The sequence below is a fragment of the Tursiops truncatus genome, chromosome 1 (genome assembly GCF_011762595.2).
Source record: "Tursiops truncatus isolate mTurTru1 chromosome 1, mTurTru1.mat.Y, whole genome shotgun sequence".
In the NCBI taxonomy this organism is placed as follows: domain Eukaryota; kingdom Metazoa; phylum Chordata; class Mammalia; order Artiodactyla; family Delphinidae; genus Tursiops; species Tursiops truncatus.
This window is the reverse complement of record NC_047034.1, coordinates 110,004,269-110,026,244: the sequence shown is the minus strand read 5'-3', so window position 1 is coordinate 110,026,244 and position 21,976 is coordinate 110,004,269. Positions and strand designations below refer to the sequence as shown.

At 36.5% G+C, this 21,976-nt stretch overlaps 2 protein-coding genes across 2 annotated transcripts in view; one reads left to right on the top strand and one right to left on the bottom strand.

The window, feature by feature from the left end:
- LOC101336987 (uricase) overlaps positions 1-2,699 on the bottom strand; it is a 129,697-nt gene extending 126,998 nt beyond the window's left edge. The window contains exon 1 of the mRNA XM_073787965.1: positions 1,667-2,699. The gene's annotated coding sequence lies outside the window, so the exon portion shown is untranslated. The remainder of the gene's footprint in view (positions 1-1,666) is intronic.
- On the top strand, positions 2,676-21,732 carry RPF1 (ribosome production factor 1 homolog). Its single transcript, XM_019919823.3, has 9 exons — positions 2,676-2,928; positions 3,746-3,802; positions 5,927-6,007; positions 14,130-14,225; positions 14,812-14,965; positions 19,822-19,904; positions 20,289-20,470; positions 20,644-20,770; positions 21,500-21,732. Exons 1-9 carry the CDS (start codon positions 2,701-2,703, stop codon positions 21,539-21,541), a joined length of 1,050 nt encoding a protein of 349 aa, XP_019775382.1. The 5' UTR covers positions 2,676-2,700; the 3' UTR covers positions 21,542-21,732.
- Positions 21,733-21,976: the final 244 nt, after the last annotated feature.

Below are 21,976 nucleotides of genomic sequence, written 5' to 3'. Positions count from 1 at the left end.
TTCTTTCTCAACAATGTTTAGCTTAGTCTCTAGATCTAGACATAATAAAAATAGCTAGTTAGCATTTATTGGGTGTGTGTATTTCTTTAATGTACATTATCTCAACAACCTATGTGGTAATATAATTAGCCCAGTTTACAGATGAAGAAAATGAGGCTCACAGAGATTATGTGATTTAACTGAGATTTTATAGCATCTGAGTCAAAATCTGAACACAGATCTGAATATAGAGCCCACTGTTTCCATCATACTTACTCACCCTATTCATTTATTGAGTAGCATTAAATACACATTTGCTGAATTGATCAATGCTTTTATGATTTCTTCCGGATAAGAATTTTATTCTGATCATAGAAATCGTCTTATTCAACCCACACAACTATTATTACCAGTAAGTCATGAAGGCAGTCTCTATAAGCAGCCTTTTTTTTTTTTTTTTTTTTGCTGTACGCGGGCCTCTCACTGTTGTGGCCTCTCCTGTTGCAGAGCACAGGCTCCAGACGTGCAGGCTCAGCAGCCATGGCTCATGGGCCCAGCCGCTCCGCGGCACGTGGGATCTGACCGGGGCACGAACCCGTGTCCTCTGCATCGGCAGGCGGACTCTCAACCACTGCGCCACCAGGGAAGCCCATAAACAGCTTTTGGTCTCATTTGTAGGGCACCACTGAATAAATTAAAGACAGTTATCTAGTTCAGGATTATTTTGTATTCTTATAAGGAAAGAATGTATTATATGTAGGGAGATAAAATATTAAGGCTAGAAGAGACTTCCAAAATATTTTTTTCAGTCTATGTTTTTTAGATAAAGGTTGGTTTGTCTCCTCCTGCTGCCCCTCCTCCTCCTCCTCCTCCTCCTCCTCCAACTCCTCGCTTTTGATCTGATTTTTCCTCTTTAAATAAACTGCATAATATTTTATAAATTATTGCAGCCAAACCTGTATGTCAGTGATTTTTTAGCTCAACACTATTTGTTCCTTTCTATTGTATTGTACAATTCAAATCCAGTTTTGGATCTAAACATGATAGGTTTGTCTTCTAATCACAATTTTGCAGTTGTGGCTTGGTAGTAAGTTTTGGTGGGACTCTTATTCTAAAAGACAGTTTTGATGTTTTTAATGTCCTGTTTAAAAGAACTTAAAAAGGTGAAAAACGCAGTATAGACACCAAAATGTTGGATTATCAAAACACCCAATGTCAATATTGAAATATATAACTTGAAATTAAGACAATTTCTGGAAAATCAAGTGCTGACTCTAAACCAAAAGGAATTCTGTTTGGAGGGCATTTTCATAAAAAATTAAAATGAGAAATACAGCAAAATTTAACCACTGGGGAAACACTTTCTTCACTTGGCTTCCATGACACTCTACTCTCCTGTTTTTCCCTTCTCATTCTCCTTTACTAGGTCCTCCTTTTCTCTACAGCTCTTCATGTGGGACTGCTCAAGGATTCAGTCCTTCATCCTCTTCTATTTTTCAGTTCTTTATCTACACTCATTATAATGGTTTGAAATACTATCCGTTTGCTGATGACTCCCTAGTTTTGCTCTCTAGCCCACAGCTCTCTCTCCTGCTGCAGAATCACACACCCCAACTGACTACCTGACAACATGATGACGAGTAAGCATCTCAAGCTTAACATTCCGTTACTGAAGTCTTGATCTTACCCTTCAAACTTGCTCCACATGAAGTCTCTCCCATCTCAATTGATGGTAACTCCATCCTTCCAGTCACCCGGTTAAAAAATCTTGGAGTCATCCAAGATTCTTCTCTTTCTCTCATGCCTTTTATTCAATCGTAGGAAGAATCTGATCACTTCTTACCACCTCCACTAGAACCACCCTGGTTCATGACATTCATTTCGCCCCTCCTGTCACTTTCCCTCCCCTACAGTCCTTTCTCAAGAGAAGAGTCTGAGTGATGCTTTTAAAATGTGTCAGGTCACGCCATTCCTTTTCTCAATATCCTCCAAGAAATCTTCACGTCACATAAAAGCCAAAGTCCTTACAAAACCCTACACAATCTGGCACCCTAACCCCCACCCCACTCCCGCCAGCACTTACTCTCCTCCTTTCTCATTTGACTCCTGGCTTCCACGGTGTTTCCTGAACAAGCTAGGCTTGCTACTGACCAGGAGCCTTGGAGCTGTAAGTTTCCTTTGCCTGGACAGCTTTTCTCAGATTAACAGGTCTTCCCCCAGTTAACTGCATAGTATGCCCCATTACCTCCTTCAAATCTCTGCTCAATAACGAAGCCCACTCTGAGAAGCCTATATAAGAGTTGTAATCTGCCCCCTAACCCCTCATCTTCTTTTATACTGTTCTATTCTTTCCACACCGTGCACTACTTAATATTAATAGCTTACCACACTAATTATTTGGGAGCTCATTTTTGTCTCTAGTAGAATGTAAACTCTCTATACTTCAAAGATTGTTCTGTTCTTAGGTTTTAGGGGGTCGGCACACGGAAAACGCTCAATAACGGATTCCACCAACTCATCATTTCATTGTTCACACGGCTGGGCAAGCTCCCTAAACTCGCCTTAAGCCTAAATTTCAGCACCTTCTTAAACCGCTAGATCTCACAAAACTATACATTTTCCTTTAAGAACTTTCCGACCCCGGAAGTAATAGCTTAAAGACGGGGGTCGGAGGAGAAAGCTACTTCCGTTTCCGTACAGACCACAAGGAGCAAAAATACCATGGCGAAGGCCGGGGAAAAGAGCGGCGGCAGCGGAAACAAAGGCTTGAAACGCAAAGCTGCTACTGAAGAACCTCAGGAGGCTGCAGTCGCTGAGGATGGGACGACAGAAAGTGGGGTCCAACCCTCGAAGGCGGCTGCCTTTCCTCCAGGCTTCAGCGTTTCGGAGATTAAGAACAAACAGCGGCGACACTTAATGTTCACGCGGTGGAAACAGCAGCAGCGGAAGGTATGAGGCGCGGAGGCGCCAGAGCGCGTGCGCGTTTTCCCTTTCGCTCCCCTGGGGTGGAAGTTGGGGGATGGAGGGGATGTAGAAGGGGCATCTAACCCATTCTGGTGTGCACGTATGGGGGAAGGGTGTCCAAGAAGACTTATTGGGACTATAATTTCTAATCCGAGATCTGATGGATTGAGGGTCAACAGGCGCTGGGGGGGGGGGGGGGAAACTATTTTATATTGTGTGTCAAGCATTCTGTTCAGAAGTCGACAGAAGTTACAGATTTACGGTACATCTTGCCGGTTCTTGATCATTTTAAAAGCATGTTTTGTTTATAAAATATTTGAGTAACTAGTGATGTTTTTATTGGAAACAACCTGAAAACTCCTCTCTCATTACCGTTTATTTTTGGTACTTTTCAAGACAAGCAACCAGCATAGCCACGGTTTTCTTTAGGATGCAACTTGCAAAGGAATGCAAAACAAAACAACAAAAACTATTTAACTTGTTTAGATGTACATTTTGCACTTTCACTTAATTTGAGGTTTTATAGTAAAAGATAAAGCTAGTGAAATTTTAAACATTTAAACTTGTCAATTTAGATTAGTGTTTTGAAGGAGCAGAATCTTTGAGAAATCTTATTGATTGGCTAGCTCATTTGGTTTACAATAACAGCTACGGAAATCTAAGTCAGGATGTTTCTTTTAATACATTTCTAAGATTGCTCAGTTTAAATATTCATAGCATTAGTAATTTGCAACTTCAGTATGTGTTTGTGATATAACTGGTGGTTTCTCAATATTGTTCTTTTCTTTTTCAAATCCTTTAGGAAAAGTTGGCAGCTAAGAAAAAACTTAAAAAAGAGAGAGAGGCTCTTGGTGATAAGGTAAATGAAACTTTTAGTCCTCTGCTTTCTGTCTGGTATTAAGAAGTGCTCCCTGATACTTACATTGAATCACTTTCTTTTAAAATTTATTATGAAATATTTTGGATATATAAAATGATATAAAAATAAGGCAGCATACCCCTTTCTATCCTTTACTCAGCTTAAGAAATTATGCATTAGTAGATAGTGTTCAAGTTCTTGTGTACTTTTTTCTGATTGCTTTCCCCTCCAAAGAAACACTCATTGGGACTTCCCTGGTGGTCCAGTGGTTAAGAGGGTTAAGACACGGCGCTTCCACTGCAGGGGGCACCGATTTCAAACTTAGATCCCTCTTGACATGTAGCATGGCCAAAAAAAAAAAAAAGATAAGCACTCATGAAATTGCTCTTTATTGTTCCCATGCACTTCCTTTATTACCTTTACTATGTTTGTGTCCCTAAACAGTAAACCCAGTAGTGGTGTTTTGCATGTTTTCAAAATTTCAAAATGGTGTGTCTACTTCAACTTGCTTACTTTACTTAACTTTATGTGTTTGAGAGGCAGAGACACATCTCCCTGACTGGGAATGGGGAAGATCCCCGGTTTAGGCCTGTAACTGGAGCTCTTCTGACTTGATGCACTTTGTTATGCAAGGCTGGGGAATGGCTGGGCACAGCCTCTTCTGTTGGAGGGTTGGGGCGTATAAGAATGAGAGCTGACTCTGAGGTTAGGAACCTGCGAAGAGTGAGAATGGGGAGTGGGAGGAAGGTGAGATACCTGAGTGGATTATGGCAAAGAAGAGAGAAGAGATAATGCATCAAGAAAGGATTTAGCTATTTTTGTGATATTAACAAAAAGTGAAATCTTTCTACTGAAAAATTTTAAAAGAACTACTAAATACTTCTGCATTATTGTACAGCTAAGTTATTTTCATTTTAGTTTCATTTTATTTATAGTTAGTTCTAGGTTACAATTTATACTTGCAAAATTTAAAAAATGTTCGACTTTTCCCCCCTCCCATCTCTTAAGATGAGGGACCAAGAAATGATAAGCATTTTTGAGAAAGTGAAAAATAATAGACTATATATATATATATATATATATACACACACACACACACACACACACACACTAAACGCTTCTTCTTCATGAATTCTATTTATAGTATTAGGTTAAATCACAGGAAGTTGCCAATGTTAGACTGTTTTGACCTGTGAAATCCTATCAAGCAATGTTAGTCTTTTTTAAACTCTCAATAATCAGTCAGTTATAGCAAATTAATATGCTGATCACCATTTGAAAATATCACCTTTCTTGTTTTTGGATTGAAAGATGACTTCCTAGAACTGCCTCTTTTAAAAAAATTGCTTCAAATTTAATATTCATTTCATAGAATAATAAAAAAATCCTAGTTTGTCAGTTCATATTCATCTCTGTTAGTGTACATATATTTTGGATTAGTTTTAGTCAGTATATGGTTACAGTTCTGTGTTCTTGCTCCTTAAAATTTCATTTACACAATATTTTGGTCTAAGCAAACAATATTGTGCATGATTGCTGATTCTCATGGTATTCCATTATGCTGGAAATGCTGTAGTCATTATCCTGTTGTTGGACATCTGCCCTATTTACTGTTCATTTCCACTAACCCTAGTGATAATACATATTTCTTTGTATAAATTGCTCCCCCTTTTCATTCCTTACCATAAATCCCCCAAACTAGAATTACTAGTTCAGTAGATGGAAACAGATTTATAGCTTTTCTTATATATTTCTGAATAGCTTTCTGAAAGTATTGAAACAAAGCTACATATATATGTACCTTTGTAATGTTTTCCTATTTGATATTTTTCTTCTTCATGAATAATTATTTTGATTCCAGTTTCTTCTCTCTGCTACTTCTGCCTGGTTTTAAGCCATTTTATTTAGTGTCAGCAGTTCTTCCGGTATGTGCATGTGTCTGCTCAGAGAATTAAAAAGCCTCTTACTCAATATTGTTATTAGGATTGATGTAGCAGTGGGTTGAAATGAGGAACAGATTGAGTTTTTGTATTATTTGCAGATTTCTGTTATTCTTCCCCAATCATAATGCAAAATTATTAATGTAAAATGCTCCTAAGACTTAACCCTTTTTCTTTTATTTAGGCTCCACCAAAGCCTATACCGAAGACCATTGACAACCAGCGAGTGTATGATGAAACCACAGTAGACCCTAATGATGAAGAGGTAATGTTAGAAGTCTTAAATGAATTTGGATGACCACACTTGATAAATTGTCTATTCGTATGTCAATGTTTAAATTAAAGTACTAACTGGTGAAGATGTATAATGGACTGATTCAACTGTAATGTTGGCATATTATCATTATTTATTGTAGATTATTTCATAATTGAGTTTCCCAACAATGCTGTAGAAAAAGGGAGTAATTATTTATTTTCTAGAAAGGTATTGTATTTTATGCCTAGGTAAACTTATTTGTCATTTAATCTCTTTAATAGTTCCAGTGTTTTTTAATGTCATTTGAAAAGCATTCCTCATACTATAGATTTTTGTAGTATTTGTTATACATTTTGACACCTAAGGATAACATTTGATGGTATTTTTGTGTCCTCATAAAACTCTTGGTTTCAAGATAACCTTCCACTTTTCACATTTTCCCTTTAAATAGTTTGCAACAGTACAGTGAGAAAATCAAGGTTTTAAAACTTTGTATATATATGTATTCTTTGATTTGTGTACGGGAAACTTGTTTTTGTTATATTTATTTGCTTTCAAACAATGCTGTTACCAACATTCTTTCACATATTTCCTGGTATAGCCATTCATTCATTCAGTTTGTCAGTCAGTTTTCCAGCAAATGCTTCTTGATTGCCTGCTATGTATGGAGATCTGTTTTAGGGACATGAGATTCATCAGTGCACAAAATACACATATACACACAAAATTTCTGCCCACCCAGAGCTTACTTTCTAGGAAGAGAGACAAACAATGAACATAATAAAATAAATTACCATAGGTTAGCAGATGGTAGGTTACTAAAATTAAATAGGGTAAAGGAGATTCAGGACAAGTTGGTGTAGAGCGAGTTTGCAATTTTACAAAAAGGGGGGTGCATGAGAGAGAGTATCTGTGTGTGTGTGCCTGTATTTTATTTATTGCGACATAATTTCAGACTTAATAGAAAAGTAAGAATTCATGTATACACTTCACCTGGATTTCCTAAATGTTAAATTGTATCACACTTCATTTTCATTTATGTTCTCTCTGAAATGCTTGAGAGTAAGTGGCAGATATAAGCCCCTTTACTCATACATGCTTAGTGTGTTTTACCTATAAACTTTTTTTTAATAAGCACAGTGTACAGTTTCCAAAATTAGACAATTAACATTGATATACATTATTATCTGATCTGTACAGCTTACTCAGATGTCACAATGATGTCATTTTTCATAAAAGAAAAATCCCAGTTCTTGCATTTCATCCCATTACAATGACTCTAACCTCCTTTAGTTTGGAAGAGTTCCGCAGAATTTGCTTTTAATGACATTGACATTTTTGAAGAGTACAGACCAGGTATACTTGTAGAATGCCACTTAATATGAGTTTGGTGTTTGCTCATGATTATATTCAGCTTATGTACTTTTGACAGGAGTACCACAGTTGTGACGTTACGTTCTTTTCAGTGCTCTTAGCAGGAGTCACATATTGTTGATTTTCCCATTACTGGTTATATTAACTTTCATCACATGATTAAAGTGGTGTCTGTCAGGTTTCTCCACTATAAGTACTATTTTCCCCTTTGAATTTAATAAATATTTTGGGAGGGAGATACTTTGAGATTATATAAATAAATATATGTTACTCTTTAAACTCTCACTCAAGATTTTACAATTACAAATAATTTTTTCCAGTCTGATAGGTGAGAAATTGTATTTCCATGTAGTTTTTTTTTTTTTTTTTTTTTTTTTTAATTTGAAGTGGACCTCTCACTGTTGTGGCCTCTCCCATTGTGGAGCACAGGCTCCGGACACGCAGGCTCAGCGGCCATGGCTCATGGGCCCAGCCGCTCCGCGGCATGTGGGATCTTCCCGGACCGGGGCACGAACCCGTGTCCGCTGCATCGGCAGGCAGACTCTCAACCACTGCGCCACCAGGGAAGCCCTCCATGTAGTTTTAATTTGCTGTTCTTTTGTTATGAATGAGGTTGGACATCGTTTCATGTTTTCTTCCTTTCTTTCTAATCAATTGTTTGCTCATGTCTCTTGCCCATTTTTCTGTTGGTTAGGGTTGCAATTTTTATACAATGGTTAGGGTAGGCTTCATTGAGGAGATGACCTTTTAGCAAAGACTTGAAGGATGTGAAGAAATCAGCCATCTTTGGGCAGAAAGTAATCCAGGATAAGGGGACATGGCCAGCGCAAAAGCTCTAAGGCAGGAACATGCTTAGTTTATTTTTGAGAATCAGTAAGGAAGCGAGTATGCTGAAATTAAGTGAGCAAGAGGGAGGGTGGTAGAAGAGGTGCCAGGAAAATACGGGGAAGGGAAGAGGCCAGATCAGTGACTTTGCTGGCCATTGTGAGGACTTTGGCTTTTATACTTAGTGAAATGAGGAGCCATTGGATGGTTTTGAACAGGGGAATGATGTGATTGTGTTTAATTTTTTTAAGTAATTGGTTGCTTTACTGAGATAGCAGTCAGAGAGGTAAACAGACTAGTTAGGAAGCTAATCCAGGAAAGAGATGATGATAATGATGGACGTGGTGGTGATGATGATGATGATTGGGACCACAGTGGTTACAGTGAATGTTGAGAATCAGTCTGATTCTGAGGTTTGAGTTTTTGGCCTTGGTGTATTTTGATATTAGAGCCACTAAGAATTTCTTGATATGAGGTGTTAGAGAAAGAGGATTCAAAGATGGCATTGAGGTTTTTAGCCTGAGCAATTAGAAGGATAGAATGATGGAATTATCATTGACAAGGTATGGAGAACAGGCCTTGGCTGGAGATAAATTGGGGATCAAAAACATGTAATGTAAAAGTTTCCCTAAATATTTACATAGGGGAGAATTTGTTAGGTCATGGGGTGTATAAATGTTCAACTTTACATGAAAGTGCCAAAATGTTTTCCAAAGTAGTGGTTGTATCATTTTGCACTCCCATGGTGTAAGAGCAATATTCCTGGTCATCCACGTTCTGACCATTGCTTGGTATATTCAGGTTAGTGATCAAGGGCTATCTCATTGTGGCTTGAGTTTGCTCTTCCCTGATTCCTAAAGTGGTTGAGCATCTTTTTGTGCATGTACTGTGGTTTTGGTAGAGATATGCCAGCTCATGTCTTTTGCCCTATTTTCTATCCTGTAGTGTATTTTACTGATTTGTAGAATTTCTCTAATTTTTACTAATCCTTTACATGTATTACAAGTATCTTCCAATTTGTGGATTCTCTTTTTACTTTCTTCTTTGGTGTCTTCTGATGAACAAAAGTCCTTAATATAGTTGGGTTTAATTTTTTTTTGTTTTTGTGGTGAATGCTGTTTTGTCATGTTTAAGAAATCTGTCTCTATCCTGTAATCATATGATATCATATTTTTTTTCCTAAAAGAACTGGAGAGCTACTTTTCACATTTATGTACTTAATTATCAGGAATGAATTTCTCTGTTTGGTGTGAGAAAGGAAACCAGTTTCTCTCTTCCACTGCTCCCTCCTTCCCCCTCATACGTAACCAGTTTCCCCAGCACCATTTTTGGAGCAGTACAACCTTTTCCCATAGTAAATTGTAATGCTGTGTCATATATTAGGTATCCGTATATGCTTAGTCTTTTTCTGGGCTATTTTTTTGGTAGTTTGTTGCTGGATCAGTTCTTTACTTTCTTAATTATTTAGCTTCATGATAAGTTTTGATACCTGTTAGGGCAAGATGCCCCTCCCCATTACCATCCTCAAATCCCTCTGTTCAGGAGTGTTCTCTTCCTGGACCTTTGGTCTTCCATATAAAATTATAAATTGTACTAAATCAGATCAGTTTGAGGATATATATATATATTGCTTAATTAGGTCTTATTTAAATACTGAAAATGTATTTCAGTGAATTTCATTGTTTTCTTAATACAAGTTGTACACATGAATCTTGTTAGAGCTATTCCTGGGTATCTTACATTTTTTCTTATTAGTGTAAAGCACATCTCTTTGAAAACTGTTTAAATTGCTGATTTACAAAAATGCAGTTGATTTTTTTAATACATTTTTAAAAACATCTATCTATCTATATTTGGCTCCGTTGGGTCTTCGTTGCTGTGTATGGGCTTTCTCTAGTTGCTGCGCGTGGGCTTTCTCTAGTTGCTGCAAGCAGAGGCTACTCTTGGTTGTGGTGCACAGGCTTCTCATCGCGGTGGCTTCTCTTTCTGCGGAGCACAGGTTCTAGGCCTGCAGGCTTCAGTAGTTGTGGCACGCAGGCTCAGTAGTTGTGGCTTGCAGGCTCCAGAGTGCAGGCTCAGTAGTTGTGGCGCACGAGTTTAGTTGCTCCACGGCATGCGGGATCTTCCTGGACCAGGGATCGAACCTATGTCCCCTGCATTAGCAGGCGGATTCTTAACCACTGCGCCCAGGGAAGTCCCTGCAATTGATTTTTGGATCATGATCTTCTAACCAGTAGTTTACCTAAATTCATTTCTAATAATTTGTTTGAATGTTGTTTTCATTTCATGTTTAATCCTTTCTGCAAATAAGTTTTTGTTAATTACTTTCAATCCATTAACAGTTTCTTTCGTTCTTACTTAGAACCTCCAGCATGTCAAATAAATAGAAAAAGCAATATTAGCATCTGTGCCATGTTACTGATTTTAAAGAGAATACTTCGTGTATCATTATTAATGTTTGTGTCATTAATGGTAGATTCTCCTTATGAGTTATGGAAATTCCATTCTTTTTTTGCTGGATTTTTTGTTTAATGAAGGAATGTAGAAAGTTAGATGCTTTTCCTGCAAATATTAAGATAATTTATGCACTTTTTCTGCAGATATTGAGATGAATGTGCAGTTTTCTCCTTTATTGCACTAATGTAGTAAACGAAATAGATTTTCTAATCTTAAACCTCTTGTATTCATGGGATAAATACAATTTAGTTAAGATGACACAGGCCTAGAGAATGGACTTGAGGATACGGGGAGGGGGAAGGGTAAGCTGGGACAAAGTGAGAGAGTGGCATGGACATGTATACACAACCAAACATAAAATAGATAGCTAGTGGGAAGCAGCCGCATAGCACAGGGAGATCAGCTCGGTGCTTTGTGACCACCTAGAGGAGTGGGATAGGGAGGGTGGGAGGGAGGGAAGAGATATGGGGACATATGTATATGTATAACTGATTCACTTTGATATAAAGCAGAAACTAACACACCATTGTGAAGCAATTATACTCCAATAAAGATGTTTAAAAAAAAGATGTTTTATCTTCTTAACATACTGTTTTGGTTTTTTAATACTTTGTTTAGAACATGTACATGTGTGTTCATGAGTGAGACTACAGTAATGTCCTATTTTCATTCCTAATTTTATTTATTTGGGCTTTTCACCAGAGGTGTACGTTTTGTTTTTCTTTTCAAACTACTGTTTTCTTTAATCTTCTCTATTGAATCTTTGTTTTCTAATTCATTTATATCTCCTCATACCTTTATTTCTTTTACACTATGAATTTACTGTTTTTATTTTTTTGATTAGCTTATTTTCATCTTTTTTATTATGAGCAACTAAGGTCATAAAATTCACTTTTGCTATAGCCCCCAAGTTTTAAGATGCATTTCTTTCATTATTGTTTAAATCTGAGTACCTCTTTTAATGAAAGATGATTTCTTCTTGTTTGCTATATTTTTTTATTTCATTAGTTTTCCCCTGATCCTTGTTATTTCTTTCCTTCTGCTTACCTGGAAGAGCAAATGAAAGCTCTTCCATTTGCTCTTCTTTTTCTAGCTTCCTAAGATGGAAGCTTAGATTATTGATTTTATACTTTTTTCCTAGTATAAGCATATAAAGCTCTGGTTTTCCCCTAAGCACTGCTTTAGCCACATCCCATACATTTTGGTATGCTTGTTGTGTTTTCATTTTCATTCTGTTCAAGATATTTTCTAATTTCTCTTGTGATTTCTTCTTTGGCTTATGATTTTCAAAAAGTGTCCTGTTTAATTTCCAAATATTTGAGGATTTCCCAGATTCCTTTCTGCTGTTGATTTCTAATTCAATTTTATTGTGGTTTGGGACATATTTTGTTTGATTTCAGTCCTTTTCAATTAAAGAAATTCCTAGCATTTATGTCCTAGCATAAATAAGATCTATTCTGAAGAATGATTTATCACAATCTACTTCAAATAAATACTGACACGATTCTGGTAAAATACAGCAAGTTTGCACCAGTATAGCTTCATGACCCTCCACTCTTACTCATGCTATTATTGTCAGCACACGTTGTTATATATTACATCTGTCTATGTTATAAACCCAGTGTTGTAATTACTGCTTTAAACATCCTGTTTTTTTTAAAGAAATTAAGAACATACACACACAACACACCCACAGAGTCTTTTATGTTTACCTTCATCGTTACCTATTTACAGTACTCTTCTTTCCTGCTTGTGGATCAGAGTTACCATCTGGTATCATTCTCTTTCAGCTTCTAGGACTTTCTTAAGCCTTTGTTTTTATAGCAGGTCTGATAGCTAATTATCTCAGCTTTTGTTTATCTGAAAGTGTGCTTATTTTGCCTTCATTTTTGAAAGAATTTTGTGGGATATAGAATCCTTGGTTGACTTTTTTTTTCTTCTGGTACTTTGAACTTGTTCCATTGCATTTTGACGTTCATTATTTCTCTTGAGAAAGCAGCCATTAATAATCATTGTTCCCATGTATGTGATTTATTTTTTTCTTCTTTCAAAATTTTGTTTTTTGGCTTTTACCAGTTTGACACCGATGTGTTTAGGTGTTGTTCTTTTTATTCTACTTAAGGTTTTCTGAGTTTGGACCTTAAGTTAGAGTTTTTCATCCTTTATTTCTTTGAAAATTTTTTTCTGCCCTCATCTTTCCTTTGGGGACTTCCTTTTCACACACACTGTTGAAATGGTTATGAGTGTTCTAAAAGTTTCTGCAGCTTTGCTCCTTTTGCTATGATTGTGTTCTCCATTCTTCGGATTGGATACTTATTAATCTATTTTCAAGTTTATTGATTATTCTGTATCTTAGATCTGCTATTAAGCCTGTATTTTTCCTTAATTCCTTGAATATATCTGTTATAGCTGCTTTGAAATTTTCACTAAATTCAACATCTGGGCCCACTCAGTCAGTTTTTATTGACTTCTCTTTTCCTGATTATAAGTCATACTTTTCTGTTTCTTTGTATATCTAATATTTTGGTTGAAAATTGGACATTTTAGAAAACATTGCAATAACTGGATTGTTTTTGTTTTTTTAAGGGTTATTGATTCTTTTTGTTTTAGTAACTTGTCTGGACTTAAACTGGAATCTGTCTGACAGTAGCATTATGTTACTACTCAGTTTGTTATTTTTAACATGCCTCCCTAGGGACTGTCCCAGTGTTTGCGTGGATTAATGGTCAGCCAGTGATTTGGGTAGAGGTTGTGGTGCGACACCATGAACCCCTAAGACATACATACCCTCTGCCAGCTGAGCTGTGTGTGGATTGAGGAATGCATTCAGAGTTGCAGCCATTTTTCAAGTCTCCCTTGCCTTTTAGGTGCACTGGATTCTCAGGTCTCTCTCATGTGTAGTTTAGCTGTCAGTCAGGGATTTTGGGAGAGATTATGCCAGTCCCTCTATGATTTTTACTTCCAGAGCTCTCATTAAAATTTTGGCTGGCCCACATCTACCCTGAACTGGGCCTGTAACCTTGGATTGGCAAAGCTAGCGTCTTCACACCTGCCCCTCCTTGAATCTGGTCCACCACCTCTGGATTCAGGATTGCTGGTTGTCGCGTACTATCAGTCCTGAAGTTGGTAAAGTTACTGTTTTCACCAACAAGGTTGATAGAGGAAATGGAATAGCTCTAGGCAAGATTCTTGATGTTCTTGCCCACAGATGTATCCATTTTTCAAGAATAAACGCATCTCAGTGTGTGTCTTGAAATTGTTTTTGACAGTTTTTTTTCCAGTTTTATATTAGTATTCTTCAGATAGAAAATTACCCAACCTCTTCACGTTGCCATTAACCTAAGTCCCTCCTGGGCCCTCTTTAAATCACCAGTCAGCTAGGTAGTCAGTGTTATAGAATCCCTACTGTAACTACTTTTAAAATGCTGGCCCAGTAGAATGTTTGATGTAAAATTATCTCTCTTTCTGTTTTCAGGTTGCTTATGATGAAGCTACGGATGAATTTGCTTCTTACTTCAACAGACAAACTTCTCCCAAGATTCTCATCACTACATCAGATAGACCTCATGGGGTAAACATATCAATTAGTATAGCTCTTGAATTCTTAATTTTCTTGCATTACTTAGATTATTTAAGAGAACTCTGTTCAGAGGAGTTAAATTATTAGTAATTGCCTTAGATTATGCCTGTAAATAAGCTAAATAAAATGTAATGCTGATGTGATATAGGCTCACTAAGCATGATTCTTCAGGATAGGCTTTCTCAGCCTCAGCACTGTTAGTATTTTAGGCTGGATAATTTTTTTATTGTGCAGATTGTCCTGTTCATTATAGGATGTTTAGCAGCATCTCTGGCCTCTATGCACTAGATATCCGTAGCAGCCAAACCCCATACTACCACCAGTCATAACCACCAGAAATGCTTCCAGATGTTGCCAAACATCTCTTGATGGCAAAATTGTCCCTAGTTGAGAACCACTGCTTTAGGCTGATCAGCCTTTGATGGATGAAACATTGTTTAGGTTTCACTCTTTCCCTAGCCTTGCTCTCTTTTAATAACACTATCTTATAATAATTACTTCTTTGCTTATATATATGTGCTACACAGATTTGTATTCTTTTTTCACTTTTGAGGATTTTTGTTATTTTGTTTTATAGAGAACAGTACGACTCTGTGAACAGCTCTCCACAGTTATACCAAACTCACATGTTTATTACAGAAGAGGACTGGCTCTGAAAAAAATTATTCCACAGTGCATCTCAAGAGATTTCACAGACCTGATTGTTATTAATGAAGATCGTAAAATACCAAGTATCCTTTGTTTTTTTACGGAAGTTTTCCTGTCTAAACAAGAGACAGCTTCAGGGAATTCATAATCTAGTAGGAGAAAAGAAACATGTAAACAAACAAAAATATAGTGTGGATAGTACAATTAAGAGAGAAATACAGGATACAGTGCAAACTCTGGTAAAAATCTGCCCTGGGGATAACAGGGAGGAAGTACTTGATAGAAAAAAGTGCTTAAACCCCATCTAGGTGGATATGGGTGAATGAGGTAAGGAAGAGGAAGAGTACCCACTGCAGAAATAACCATTTGGAAAGATAGAGGCGTGAAGGTGCTGACGCAGTTGGGGATCTGCAACTGTCATTTGATATGACTAGATTTTATGGTGCCAGAGGTGGTTTCACAGGATTGCATTTTTAAAGTAGGTATTTGGGCCCATATTATGTATTAACTAGTATATCAGATGCCAAGAATAATCTATCCTTTTACCATGAATCACAGATCTGAGGTGAATGTGTTCCCTAAACCCTAAGTGTTTCTTCCTGTTGTGAGGTAAGAGATCATATAAAGGATGCCTAGATTTTTTGTCATTGCTGTTGTTTTACTTACTCATCTCCTGGCGGCCTGTGAACTCAGTAACTTTAATGATGGCCAGTTGAATGAGTCAAAATTAAGGAGTTAAACAATAGGGACAGTACTTCTCTGCTGCCAGGTTAACATTTTTTTTCTTAAATCAATGAACACTTTAAAAAATAATGGTTTACAAGCTGTTTTTTTTAATCTAAATAATTTTTATGGTTTTATTGTTTTCAATGTAAGTTAAAGACTTTACCCACTTGTACAGGTTGCTTTTCAGAGACTTTTAAGACTAAAACTAGCTTTGTATTGTGGTATATTGTTGGTCATTTTATAATTTGGCCGGATCGGGAGTTACTGTAACAAAGTAACAAAAATCTCTTGAATACTTAACTATTCCAGAAGAGATTTGTTTTAAGGTAGTTGTTGCCTTTTTAAAACTACCCTCCCAACATAAGGTGGCAAGGTCTGTGTTCCTCTATTTTTGGCAGTTAAAAACCCATCATCATTTCATTACTAGCAAGCCTGCTAGTAACTCTTTGCTAAGAAGCAAGCATTTATCAATTCAATAAACATTCTATCCATCTCTTGCCTTTAGAAAGCTTATATTCTCTTTACTTTATAATACTGTGTTGTCTTTTTACCCAAAATGTATTAATATTTTTCTGTTCACCATATTGGACACCCTAGAGGGTAAGTTAACCGTCAGGTAATTAAGGTACCATCAGTACACAGACCTGATTTAAGGAAATAATTAGGCTACTTAAGTAATCCAAATGTGAAACTGCTTACTCCTATTCATATAAACATATATATATATATGTATGTGTATATATATATATATATATATACACAGTCTGCCCTCCCTGTCCACGGGTTCTGCATCTGCGGATTCAACCAACTGTATTGAAAGTTGGAGGGCTTACTCTACTATGCCAATTTATATAAGGGACTTGAGCATCTTTGGATCTGCCCTCCATGGTGGGTCCCAGAACCAGTCCCCCACAGATACTGAGGGAAAATTACCCAAGACTTAATTTTTGGGTACAGAATCATGCAGCAGTTTCTAAAAGTCCTCATGATTGGAAGTTTTATAAGTATAATCCTGCCTGGATATTAATTTTTATAATTTCAAAGATGTTTCATTTTCTTTTCTGATTAACATCTAGTAATGCAGCTGATGTCAGAGTATCAGTGAAAGACACTAGGAAAACAAATCTCTTGATTTGCTTGATCACATAGAATGATCTTCAGACTAATGCACGTTGGTAAGCCGGACTGGAAGTCCATCTTGGATAAGAGATTGTAAGATAAGGCAAAGAATATCTGCAGAAACTTGTAAATGAGACTGTTGCTCTAAGGAAGATATGAGACAGGTAAATGGAGGAAGGACAGTGGCTAATCTTTGCCATGATCCCCCCCCCCAAAATGTAGAATTAAAGGGAGAATAATTTGTAAGCACCTAATAGAAATGGTGATTCCTAGAGACTTGATGTGGGCTCACAAATAACAAATCATGACTCCTAATGATGGCACTTGGAGAAAAGTTGAAAGAATTGAAGGTATCTAGCCTGGAAATAAGAAAGTGGGAACATGACAGCTGTCTAAAGATATATTGACAGTAGGAAGGGCTACTGTGTGCCATATGGTGGAAATTTATAGTGGTATACATTTTTGACTTATTCTAGAAAAGAACTTTGTTATCCTACCAGTAGCCTTGTGGCTTTGGGTCAGGCAGATGTGATATCAAATTCAGAGTTCACTACTTGCTATTTTTGTGAATTTAGTCAAGTTTCTTAGTTTCCTCATATTTTAAATGTAGGAAATAATACCTATCTTTGGGGTTCCCACAAGGATCACATTAAATGTATTATGTTTCAGAGGCATAGTGCCTGGCCTGTACTAGGCATTTTATTAATTGTGGTGCAGTGGGAAGCATGAAGGCTTTTTCTGGAGAGAGACAGACTTCCTCTATTCATTATTTCTAAATGGAAATTTGAGGTAGGATAAGTCTTTCTGCTTTTGGCAGCTTATAGGGTGTTTTACATTCCTAGCCTTTGTATCAATCGTAACAAAATGCCTCTATACATTTCTAAATGGAAATTACCAGTCAAGAGTTTGGGCTCAGGTGTAACCCCACCCCAGTTGTGATCTACTGCCATGTAGCACTGAAACTTGGGTCGAATCTACCTGACCCTTCTCAGACTCTTCCTCATTGCTAAAATCAGTATGACTCCTATTTTACATGGTTTGGGTTAGAGATTAGCAATAACATAAAGCCTTTTGTACAATGCAGGTACTTAGGAATTGATACGTCTGGATTCTGTAGTTTCTTTTGACACAAACCACAATTTAGTGGGAATGTTCTGGAAAGGATTCAAGCCTTGATTTAGGTTGAAACTAATGACTTCTACCTCTCTTTACCCCCTCAAGATTTTATGATTTTTCAATGTGCAAATGATACAGAAATACTTTTGCCAGTACCTCATGAGGTTGAACTTTTGGTGAGTCCTTGAAGGGAAGGAAAGAATTCAAACATTTACTGATAATCTGCTATGTAGTAGGCACTAGTATCTGTCAGAAATTAGTTAATAGATTTGTTGGGAAGAAAGGCATTTTACATGACTGTAACTCAAATGACAAGTGCTGTAGTAAGTAACAGTGAGATCGAGACTATTTAGAGCTTAATTTTGACTGTAAAGAGGTGGCATTTGAAGTGGGTCTTAATGGATGAGTAAAATATTGTAGATATTTGAAATACAATGAGCAAAAATCACATGATAGGATTAATGTGTGTGGTGTGTGAGAGACTGTGTCAGTGTCTACCAGCTTGGAAGCAATATGGGGAGACAACAGGTTAGAAAGGTAGTTTGGAGCCACAGTATGACTGCTATGACGATGTCTTAAATCTATAGATGAGTCTGTGGTGAGAGTAGTTTGAAATTAGCTACAGCTGTCAAACTCTCACAGTATCCAGTTTTTCACGTAGCACACGAGGAGCTATGGTACAGATACAGTGACAAAGCCGAGTCCCATAGCTTTAGTAACTGTAGAACCAAGGCCTGAATCCAACTTGATTTAGTCTATATTAGAAGATGTACTTGAAATGGTGAGAGAGGTCAAACCAAGCAAAATACTGTTTTCCTAATCTGGGTGGAAAATCTCAAGGACCTCAATTAAGACAGTAACAATTGGGGTAAAGAGGAAGCTATAGAAGTGAGGAATTTAGGAAGGTAAAAGCAGTAGATAGGATTTGATGGGAGGAGGAGGGTGATGATAATAACCACCATAGTTTTTCAGTAGATGAATGGGAGAACGTCGATGGCTTTTTTTTTTAATCTTGAATTTTTATTTTTTTATACAGCAGGTTCTTATTAGTCATCCATTTTATACACATCAGTGTATACATGTCAGTCCCAGTCTCCCAATTCATCATGTTGATGGCTTTTAAATACGGCAACATCTGTTTTATAAAACTCATATTGTGTGCAGAAAAACAGTTGAATTCTGACCTCCTTTTAAGGTTAAGTATTTGAAAGAATCAAGTTGTGCTACAAAGACTTGGGGTATGTTGTGTAGTTTAGCCGCATTCCAAACTTTTAAAGCCCTTGGGCTGCTAATCCTGCTGATTGTAGGTAGTTGTCTTATACTTCATGTGTAGTTTAGAGTGTCTAGCCTAATTCTGTTTGTGGTAGGGTAAGTGTTTAATTAATAGGTTGATTTTAAATTGTGGTACAGTAATCCCAAGAATTAAGACCATGTCTCTTGAGAACACTAATAACCTTGATTTCCAGAAGAGAGTTTGTCTCTGGTCTTGTAGGATGATATTCAAAACTGCATATCCTGACCTTAACAAATGTGTAAGACATACATATATATGTATGAGAGTGTGCCTTTTAAGGGTTATAAAGCCTCTGAACATAGAGGTAAACTTATATTCCATTTGCAATGCTACAATTATGCTAGAATCTCATCCTTTTAGAGTATTATAGTAGTGGATTTTAGCTCTTTTCACCTACTTCAGTTGAATGCTGAACATACCCTATAGCTATTTACCATACTGTGAAGAGAAAAAGTAGGACTGCTATAGGTTAGTTTATTTTTCTGAAAGATTTAGGTTGACTTCTCTGTCTTGAGTTTTGGGTATGGTAAGAAAATCTGTTAAGCCAGAGGAATACATGCACCCACCTATTTACCTAGCTACAGATTTTAGGAGGCTTTGGGCATACAAAGAACTAGTTATTTAAACAATTTAAAACTTAGATTACAGAATGTAATCTAAATGTGTTCTTAGCTTTGTGAACAGATGGATTAATTCTGAGTCACTTGCCAAATGGCCCAACTGCTCATTTTAAAATGAGCAGTGTTCGTCTGCGTAAAGAAATTAAGGTAAGTTTTATGCATTCCTTGATTGGCATTGGTCTTCTCACAGTATTTGATCAGTAAATACTATAACCTATATAGATCTAACTGATTTTAATAATGGTATTTGCTCTTCTGGTTAAAGGGATACTTTTGTGTACTGACCGTTTTCTTGTGAGATTATAATTGAGTTATGGCAGACAAGCAATAGCCTTCGTTACTATGAAACATGTCACTTTTTAGTAGAACTTTCTTTTGGTGCATTCACTGCATATTAAATAATTTTAGATAAATCTTATTTCATGGGTTTGATTAAGCTATTAAGATAACTAAAATGTTTCAATGTCATGTAAATTCGAAAACCTGAAATTGCAGTGAGATCGTTATTGTGACTTTTCATCATTTTTCTAGAGAAGAGGCAAGGACCCCACAGAACACATACCTGAAATAATTTTAAACAATTTTACAACACGGCTGGGTCATTCTGTTGGACGTATGTTTGCATCTCTCTTTCCCCATAATCCTCAATTCATTGGAAGGCAGGTTGCCACATTCCACAATCAACGGGATTATATCTTCTTCAGATTTCACAGGTGAGAAACTCCTTGGACTTCAATGATGAAATACATTTTACACACAAACCTGTTTTCTAATGTATTCTGACAAGTATTGTAGATGAGAAATTATCTTTCAAACTGTCATATTAAAGAAATAACAGTTTGGGTTCATTCACACTAATTTCCTTAACTCTATTTTATCTTTGAAGATACATATTCAAGAGTGAAAAGAAAGTGGGAATTCAGGAACTTGGACCACGTTTTACCTTAAAATTAAGATCTCTTCAGAAAGGAACCTTTGATTCTAAATATGGAGAATATGAATGGGTACATAAGGTATGTGCTTACTCTATGAAAAGCCATTTAGATAATTTTAAAAGGATGGAATGAGAATAAAACGACGTAGTTTAAGCTTTGGGTGTTTATACCTTAAGTTAGGCTTCTGAATTTCTTCCCAGGAGCTAGCAATAATCAATCTCTGATACAGTGTTCTGGTCTAGAGATTAACTCTGGTTCATCTGAAATATCCCTAAAGATCAGTGGTTCCCAAAGTGGGACCAGTAGCATCACCTAAGAACCTGTTACGAAGGCAGACTGTTGGGCTACAGACCTGCTGAATCAGTAACTTAGGGAGTGGGCCAGCAGTCTGTTTATGAGCCTGTGTTATAATGATTCTGCAGCATGCTTGAAAATTATTTTATAAAAGTTATATAGAAGTTACATTAAAGTTAAAATTATTTTATAGAAGGTTTTATAGAGGTTACATTAAAGTTAAAATTATTTTATAGAAGGTTTTATAGAGGTTTGGAGATCATTTTAAATTATAAATGAAAACTTTAATACTTTAAAACACATAATTTTTCAACCTAATAAGAAATATTTCACCTAAGTATGACTAAAATTTTATATCTATTATACACACACATATTGGAGCAGTAATTTCCAATACTTTTTATATTAGAGCTAAAGACTTAAACTGTCTCAGAGACAAACCTAGAGGTCCTTTTTTTATAGCACTGTTACAGATTGTTTACTTTTGTTGTTGTTGTTTTTTCTAATTTTCAGCCCCGGGAAATGGATACAAGTAGAAGAAAATTCCATTTATAAAGTACTGAGGGCATAGTATTGGATTGTGCTGAACAGGCCTATCTTGAATTTATGAAAGAAGAACCTTTTCAAAATGGCATTTACTGATTTCATAAGCCTTCTGTCATGTCTGGATAAAGTACCAAGTGCCATGAATTGCCACTCACTATTTATGTAGCAAATAAAAGGTCATTTTGGTAAGAGTTTATAAATTCAAGTTTCCTAAAGCTTAATTCTCTTATTTTTAGGTAATTGTTAATAGTTGAAATTGGGATCAGTAGTCAAACTAACATTCCTGTTTGTACTTTCATGGAACATGTGGGCTGGAGAGAAATACAGTGCTTGGTAAATACTGTGTAGCCCACTGTTTTCTATCAGACTGATCTTCATAGTTTTAATTCTGTTTCCCGAAAATACATATATTTGGGGGTGAGGTTTCTAGGCTGTTTTAACATT

Bases quoted from the DNA above. Each gene is read 5' to 3' on its own strand.
- RPF1 (XM_019919823.3), top strand. From the start codon at position 2,701: ATGGCGAAGGCCGGGGAAAAGAGCGGCGGCAGCGGAAACAAAGGCTTG. The intron at 2,929-3,745 runs GTATGAGGCGCG...CAAATCCTTTAG, and splicing joins GGAAACAGCAGCAGCGGAAG to GAAAAGTTGGCAGCTAAGAA. The intron at 19,905-20,288 runs GTAAGTTTTATG...TCATTTTTCTAG, and splicing joins GTCTGCGTAAAGAAATTAAG to AGAAGAGGCAAGGACCCCAC.